General features: G+C 33.5%; 2 protein-coding genes, 1 long non-coding RNA gene and 1 other non-coding gene across 6 annotated transcripts in view; 3 read left to right on the top strand and 1 right to left on the bottom strand.

Annotated features, from left to right (window-relative positions):
* The window catches only part of LOC107642317, a 3,117-nt gene extending 2,911 nt beyond the window's left edge, over positions 1 to 206 (bottom strand). The window contains exon 1 of one of the 2 annotated variants that reach the window (XM_016345627.2): positions 93 to 206. The gene's annotated coding sequence lies outside the window, so the exon portion shown is untranslated. The remainder of the gene's footprint in view (positions 1 to 92) is intronic. The other variant, XM_016345628.2, reaches the window with a different exon arrangement.
* On the top strand, positions 281 to 366 carry TRNAM-CAU. The gene is given in 2 exon segments: positions 281 to 318; positions 331 to 366. It is a non-coding gene; the product is annotated as a tRNA-Met (tRNA).
* Positions 2,590 to 5,958, top strand: LOC110271678. Of its 2 annotated transcripts, XR_002362244.1 has the most exons (3): positions 2,590 to 3,172; positions 5,070 to 5,226; positions 5,948 to 5,958. It is a non-coding gene; the product is annotated as an uncharacterized LOC110271678 (long non-coding RNA). The 2 variants fall into 2 exon arrangements; XR_002362243.1 differs by lacking the exon at positions 5,948 to 5,958 and having other exon boundaries at positions 2,596 to 3,172; positions 5,070 to 5,353.
* LOC107642316 (protein HAIKU1) lies at positions 3,172 to 4,946 on the top strand. The gene has a single exon (XM_016345626.2). It carries the CDS (start codon positions 3,569 to 3,571, stop codon positions 4,568 to 4,570), a length of 1,002 nt encoding a protein of 333 aa, XP_016201112.1. The 5' UTR covers positions 3,172 to 3,568; the 3' UTR covers positions 4,571 to 4,946.

Below are 8,642 nucleotides of genomic sequence, written 5' to 3'. Positions count from 1 at the left end.
AATAGTGTTGATAATTTTTTTTAACTGAAAGGTTTGAATTTTAAGTGTTTGAGAAAATGACAGAACAGAAAGGAAATTTCAGTTGGGTATACCTTGGTGGCAGCAGATCCGAACTTGTAGCGTTGTCCCTCACACAGGGAGAGAGAGAAACGATGTGCGGTTTACTCTTGATGTCGACGACAACAAGGTTTGTTCCTACAACAGAAAACAGTATATGAATGTTAAGTTTTACATATGATTTATATTATATTTAAATTTCTTCTGTAAGAAATAAACAACCGGGGTGGTGGCGCAGTTGGCTAGCGCGTAGGTCTCATAGCTATCTGAGTTATCCTGAGGTCGAGAGTTCGAGCCTCTCTCACCCCAACCACTCTTTTTGCCCATGAAAAATATTCACCATCTCACCACCGCAGATTACTGCACCGCCACCCACCACTACTAGTCTACCATTCTCCGACCGGCAACCCCATCCAAATTATTTATTTATCTAAGTATCTATCTACCCATAATAATAAGTTTTGGCAACATATGATTGTATAAGTTTTAGTCACTTCATTATATTATGTTTGTATCTATCTATCTATCCCTAATAATACAACGTCTTGGCAATATATGATTGTATAAACTTTAGTCCTTTTATATGATGTTTAATAACCACTTCTTTTTATCGTATATCATCACCATTAGTTTTTATTTTTATTTTTATTTTTTGTAAAAATGAATTTTAACATATTTATTCTACTATTTAAGTTATTATGTTACAATAAAACTAGCATGATTAAGGTAGCGTTTGGTGGAGAGACAGAGACGGAAAGACTGAGACCGAGAGACAGAGACTAAGAGACAGGGATTGAAATAAATCTCAGTATTCTGTTTGGTGCAAAATGGGAGACAGGAATTGAAACAAAAATGAAACTCTAATTTAATTTGCACAAATGGTAAAATTGAAATTAATTAATTGAGATAAAAGTATTTTAGGTATAAAATGTTATTAAAGTTTCAGTCTCCATCTCTAAAAATTTCAGTCCCATGTATTTCTACTTTTTTGAGGTACTGAAATACTGAAATTTTAGAGACAGAGACAGAAATTTTAGTACCAGTCTCTGAACTAACAAACACAATACTAAATCTCAGTCTCTGTCTCAGTATCTCAAAACAAACGCTACCTAAGAATTTGACTGTTTCAAGTTACCAAAAACTTTTTTAGAGGAGCTTCACAGATTAATGATAAAATTCTAGAGAATCTAAAGACAGGATGAAAGAAAATTCCAATGGATCGGCGGAGATACAGTGAGCAGAGACAAAGACTCAAGGGGAATGGGATTGTAGAAATGAACATTTGTTGTATGTTAGACAACTTTTGAACAAAGATGGAAACTAGAATATGCAATTCATTAACGAAAGTTTTAGTGAAAATGTAGTGCAACAGATTCTTCAAACGCAAATAGTAGAAGGGAAAAACACTATCTCTTGGATTTATAATAGTTCTGGTGCTTACATAGTTAATTCAGGATACAAGGTGATTTTTCTTTTTTACCTCCAACAGATCAGCTCTATGAACAGTTTAGGGAGAAAAAGGTCTAGAAACAGCTATGGAGTTTGAGGTGCAGTCCAAAAATTAAAACTTTCATTTAGAAGTTGACCCATGATGGCACTAGCACTGAGAGAAAGGCTCCAGTGACGATTTTATTTTCTTTTTCAAAAAATAATATTTTTTATTTAATCGGATTTTACCATGTTTGACCAGACAAATTTGAACTGAATTTTATTAAATTTGATCAGTTTTTATTGGATTTGATTAAATTTAAATAGATTAATTACTTGACTTGTTCTAAATAATGACCCGATCTAAATTATGATAACTAAATTTTTGATTTAACTCATCAGATCAGACCAAATTTGATAACTATACCTTATAATGGAATTTTTTATTTGTTCCTTTCATGTTTGGACTGACGAGGTTATATGTGTAAATACTTAGTTTTTTTTTTATCTCTCAAAATACTTAGTTACATGTGTAAATAATTAATTCGTTGGGAATCAGAATTTTATTTAAGAATTTGTGTTTGTTAATAAATTATTATATACACAATTTATTTAAACAAACTAGAAATAAACTAGTGAGTTAATAACCAGATAAATCCAACTTGACTTTAAATATTTAGCCTTTTATGCAATAAAAATTAACACCTTTGATAAAAAAAAAAACATAATGGAAACTTTTTTTTTTTTGTTTCTCACGGTATCCCCCTCAACCCGGCAAGTCAAGGATTAATCTGTCGCAATACTGAGCTCCATTTAAGGGTTTGTCGCTGGCCAATGGATTGCTGCATGCACAAGACGGAATTCGAACACCGACACTTGCTTAAGCGGACTAGTGAACTAATTACTAGACCAACCCAACTTGGTTAACCGAATGAAAACTTTATTCTACATCTTTACCCACTCAAAATGATAAAATAAAATGGGCATTTAGCCCACGGGAAATAAGTTAACACATGTTGATGGAGTGGACAACCGAACAAAAATAGACTAACATAAAATTATTATAACAAAATAATTAATAATTTCTTATCACAGAGGCACGAGAATTGGTTTTGCTAAAAAAAAAATAAAAAAAATTCGTTAAGTCCAAATCTTGGCGCTTAACCGTGGTGACCCAGGAAGGAGTAGTTTATTGGAAAATGGGAATCCGCCCCCAAAATATTGTCAATTCAAGTTCCCACCACCGCCATCAGCATGGACCCTAATCCAATGGCAACTGCTGACTAAAAACCCGTTATTTTCTTCTCATTAATTTATTCATTTCCCCAATTCACCACTTTCCCCAACTTGTTTCTCTTCTCTGCCCCCAAACTTGATTTAGGGTTTGGGTATCCCGCCCCCCCTCCCCTCCTCCTTCCTTCTCTCTCTCCACACTCAACGACTTCGTCGCAGTTCCTCAATAACCTTTTCGATTCCCTCAGAAGTCGTAGTCCCTGCAGCTCAAAGTTTCAATTTTTCTCAATCCCCTTTCCGGCTCTTCTCCTTTTCAGAAACCCTAAGTTCTCATTATTGATTTATTTCGCGTTGGATATCTTGGATTGTTGATCTGATCGGCTTGCATTCGTGTTGAGGAGAATTCTTTCGGATTGTTCGATTGGCGAATTCTGGTGGAGCTGGGATAAAAAGGGTATGTTTTCTGCTTCTTATCTCGGCTCTAGGGTTAATTTCGGTGGTGTTGCTGGGATTGACCTTTATGTTGCCTCTGTGAAAAGGAGTCGTAGTTGAATTAAGATTCAAATCAGAAAAATTATGCATGTTTGGTTTCTGAGTTAGGATTTGCTTAAATTTCAATCTTCAAGGATGCTTATATTTCAGCTCAAGCTTGGTTTGTTGAGGTAGTGTATTGGAATTGTTTAAGTTTAGGAGATTCCTTAGGTTGGTTTGTGACATAGTTTGTGTTTTTGTTCGAATTTTGAATTGTTGGGTGTACTTTGGAAGTTTAAGAATTGTGTTGTGTTTCTGGAAGGGAAAAACAAGTGATAAATTTTTCTATTGGAGTGTGTTTTGGGGTTTGTATCTACAAATGGATAACTCCAAAAACAGGCTTAATGATAGTTTGGGTGTGAATAAGATTGGGAAAAATATAAGAAAGAGCCCTTTACACCAGCCCAATTTTGGAAATAATGCTGCTAGACAACAGCCACAGCCTCAGGTTTACAACATAAGCAAGAATGATTTTCGCGACATTGTTCAGCAGCTTACTGGATCGCCATCACAAGAACCTCCACTTAGACCTCCACCAAACAATCCACCAAAACCGCAGAGTATGCGACTGCAGAAAATTAGGCCTCCCCCATTAGGACCAATTGCTCGGCCTCGCCACTCTCCACCAATGTCAGCTCCCACAGCCCCTCCTCCAATTCCTTATAGTAGTGCCATGCCTAGACCACCTCAGTTTGGACAGCCGTCACGCTCCCCTTTGCCACCATTTACACCAGTTGATATATGGACTAACACAGCTGAGTCTCCTATCTCAGCTTACATGCGTTACCTTCAAACTTCAATAATGGATCCAGGTCCAAGGGGTAATCAAGTTCACCCTCAACCGTATCGACACCCACAACTGCCTCCACTCCCTCAACCACAAGTATCGGGAAATGGTCGGCCTCCACCACCTTCATCCGGTTTGCTTCCTAATCCTCCCATGCCAGTGGTTCCTTCTCCAAGATTAAATGGTCCTGTTCCACCAAAAAATGCCACTAACCCTCCAGTGCCTAGCTTTCCTTCTTCACATCCACAAGCAAATGGACCTCCGCTTCTACCTTCTCCAACCGCACAATTCCTCCTGCCTTCTCCAACTGGTTTCCTAAATTTGCTATCACCTCCCCCTCGGTCTCCTTATCTACCTCTGTCGCCCGGAATTCAGTTTCCATCTCCTCTTACACCCAATTTTCCTTTCTCACCAATGGCACAATCTGGGATTTTAGGTCCTGGTCCTCAACCTCCACCTTCTCCAGGTTTTATGTATCCGTTATCTCCTTCAGGATTTTTCCCCATTGCAAGTCCTAGGTGGAGAGATTACTAGCTTCTCATTTTGTGTTTAAATGTTTTATTGGGATGCGTCCTTCTAACTGGACTGAACTTAGTCTTGTTCATTGCCACGCAATGTACAATCAAGTTGTAAGAGCACTTTTTGGCTTTTTGTAGTGTTAATTTCACATTCCTTTGTTCATAACCAATGGCTGCAATCCTTTTACTTTGACAAGCGTTACATTAGGTAAAATATTGAACTTCAGACAACTCAATCGGACAGTTGGATGGGAGCTGTAAGATGGAAGACTAATCTGTAACATGAAGGGAATAGGATTACAGTAAATATCTATTATGTAGATTAGGTCATGTTCTTTTGTAATATAATGGATTACACCTTGAAGTGCATAGTGAATTTCATGTTAAGTTTATATAGAAGTTGTTTTAAATACTTGTCTTAGTGTATTATCATATAAATGATAATTGCTTTGGCATTTTTCTATATTTCTTATCAGAACTGGTTCCCTATCTTTATTCACTGGCTTTTTTTCCAGAAAATCTTTATTTAGTGGCTATTTTCAAAGATTTCCTCAGGTGCCTGTTCTGCTGGATATAGCCGTAAAAAGGTTCGGATTTTTTATTTAGGCTGTGTTTATTTCTAATAGATTACCTTATTGCTGCAACTAGCACATTCCTTTCAGTGATTAGGTTGTGATTTGTTTTATATATTTACTGAGGAGTCTTTGATCCAAATCCTCTAAATTGTGTCCCAGAGGGGTTCCTTTGATTTATGTTATAATGATAATGATGCCTGTCTGACCAAAGGAAGGTTCTTGTATTGCTATGAACTTTTCTTAGAATGTCTCAAAATTGAAGTTTAATAATTGTTGTTTAATATATATATATACTATGCAAGTGTACATTCAGAAATCAAAAGAGAAAATGCACTCAATCTATATGACCTTAAGGTGGCGGAAAAAAAAATACAAATAACATTTTTTAAGATATATTGGAATGCTTAAAAATTGAAGTTATTTTGATAATTTTTATTTGAATAATCGTTTTTTTAAATAATCAATTATGTGAAAATCAATTTATGTTTGAAATATTAGCCGAAAAGTGATTTTAAGATGATGTATGAGTAAATTATCATTTTTACTCATTAATACTTAGCAAGCTCAAAAGTTTATTTACGAATAAACAAAATTGATTTTGTGCACATGAATCAAACTAAACTTAAAATATATAATCAGTTGGTGATGACGAAAGACGACTTAACAACAATATATATGATTTATGAACGAAGGTGTGTGGGGGTTTTGTCTTGATGATAAAAAATAGAGAAAACAAATATGAAACTAAAAGCTGATAATGAAAGAAGATTTCGCATTTATTTGTTTCGTTATATGATTTATGAACGAAGTCTTGTGAGAGGTTGATTTTGAAGATGAATTTGAAAGGAAAAAAAATTATTAATGTTTATATAAAAGACAAATTTAATTATTCTCTTTATATATTTTTCAGAAATCTCATTTTGTGATAATTTTCATATAAGAGGTTTTTTATTAATTAATTAGTATTAATAGTAATAGGCATAATTTAGACCAAAATAAAAAGATGCATATTTTAGTCAATAATATATTTATCTTATTGAAATAATGTAATTATAAAAATTTAAAAATATTTATATGAATTTTGTATTTATGTAATACTAGAAACATAAAAAAATTAATGAATTTAAAAAAGATTAATGATTAGTGTTCTTTAATTTCAAGTATTAAAATGAGTCACAAGTGAAAATTTAATGATCAATTTAAATTATTTACAATAATAATGTATTAGTGATACTTGGATAAACTATATTATAACACGTGGCAATATGTCTACGTCAATATGTCAATATATCACTAAGGCCCATTTGGTTCATGTCCGTGTTCACTAGAGATATGGACAAAGTGGTACGTATATACCGTTTGTTTGTTGAAACACAATTTTAATGAATCCAGTTACACACACACATATATATATATATATTGAGATACAAATTTTTTCAATTCTATTCCTGATTATTTTTTAAAATTTCAATTTTATCCTTTACCCTAATCCTTATAGTTCTCCCTCTTCTTCTCCAGTTCATTCTACTTTCCTACCTTCATTTTACCTTTGTCTTCTCCTTCCATCATTGTCGCCGCCATCACTATCAGTGTCGCCACTGCCTCCCTTCTTTGTCCGCCTTTCCTCCTATCTTCTGCATTTTCTCCCATCTCTTCCTCCACCATCACCGTCGTCATGCCACCTCCAAATTTGCCTTGACCCGCCTCTCTTCTCCGTTGCTCGTGCTGATGCCTCTGTTGCCTCGCCTTACCTTCAGATCTACCTTCACCCGTCTTTCTTTCTCCTTAGCTCGCGCCGACGCCTCCGTCGCCTCTCCTTGCATATAGATCTATTTTCACTGCCTCTATATCTATTTTTTAGATTGTGCTTGCTTCCTGTATTTTTTTTAAGTTGTCCATTATTCTTTCTCATAAGATATATTATGTTTAAGTTTCTTTTTTTTTTTTTTTTGAATTTTTTTCTCAATTTTTTTTATATATAAAAAAATTATTGATTGAATTATTGGATTAAAGTTTTTTATGATAATTCATAGTTATTTAGATTGCGGTTGAAAAATTAATGGCATTGATGGTAGAAAGCAATGCTAGTAGTGGTGTTAGAGTGAATACAACACAGGGATAAATATGATATTTGGTTTAGATTAATGTGTCTTGTACGTCATCACTAAACATAATTAAAAAAATTATGTATTTTGTGTCTATATCTTACTGTGTATTTGTATTTCTGTCTGTGTCAAAAAAACACTATTCAAACACTGCTTAAGAGACACTTTATCACTTTATTTTATGTGGTCAAACACGTGACACTAATAATTTACATAACATGCCACATCAATATGACATTAACGAAAATTATTTGAGGGATTAACGTAAAAATAAAATATTTTAAAAATGGAACGAAATAAAATATTTAAAGTAAAAATAAAATATTTTTAAAATTAAAAATAAAATTAAAATTTAACTAAAATGTTAAGAATTAAAATAATATTTTATCAATAAATAAATGGCACACCAAAACTTGACTGTAGTGAAATTGATTGCCATCGAGAGTGATGCAATAATTAGAATCTCAACAAAATTCCTAATAAAAAGGAGTGGTCAATTTAATAATTTTGGGCCATGCATATATTCATTTGATTGGCCTATTGGGGAGGCCTATGGTTGCAAATTGAAATTGTGGCCACTACTTTTCCCAACAGTACGCACAAGAGCCAATAATAAAGAACTAAACCAAATCAAAAGAAAGAAACGGGAAAAAAAAAATGAAAATGCTTCACAATAATTTGGACTATAAAGAAAAGATTCTTTTGACACAAAGCATTTGAAGCATTTCTCACCTCTAATAAAGCTAGTGTTTGTAGCTTCTATTCCTTCTTCATTCTTTGTCCCTCTCCATTTTCAAGTGTTGCACTTTTTCGATCTCTTTAGTACCAACTTGGCAACTTGTATTGCTGTGTCGCTTTCTTCAACCTTTCTTATTGTGCGGTTTAGTGCTCTGCACGTGCTATGTTTACTACTTGCAATTGCAATTTTGGCCTATCAAAAACACATAATAACAATAAGGTTTAATTACTCTGTTAGTCCCTATAGTTTCGTGAAATTTTTATAGGGACCCAACTAAAAAAAAAAAAATTGGTACAGAAATCTAAATAAAAGAAAAAAAATGTAGGACCCAATTAAAAAAAATTTTGGTGTAAGAACTCAATTAAAAAAAAAATTTATAAGGACCTAATTAAAAATTTTGCGAAACTATAAGGACCAGTAGAGTAATTAAACCTAATAATAATAATGACATTACACATATATAATTGCAACAACTAAATGGTTTAGTGTATGTATGGTTACGTTATTTAAATTATGTTTGCATTGGGACATATCCCATCAATCCAAACCAAGAAAACTTCAAGAGAACCACATGTTTATTTCCACTGTATTTTGTCCCTCACTTATCTTTATTTCTCTTATGCATCAACGAGCAGCATACAATCATATTACATTAATACTAAAAGTTAG

This window comes from Arachis ipaensis, chromosome B05 (genome assembly GCF_000816755.2).
Source record: "Arachis ipaensis cultivar K30076 chromosome B05, Araip1.1, whole genome shotgun sequence".
Classification (NCBI taxonomy): domain Eukaryota; kingdom Viridiplantae; phylum Streptophyta; class Magnoliopsida; order Fabales; family Fabaceae; genus Arachis; species Arachis ipaensis.
Note: the sequence above shows the minus strand (reverse complement) of the source record. Positions and strands in the feature narration are given on the sequence as shown.

Coding starts and splice junctions, on each gene's coding strand:
- LOC107642316 (XM_016345626.2), top strand. CDS start 3,569: ATGGATAACTCCAAAAACAGGCTTAATGATAGTTTGGGTGTGAATAAG.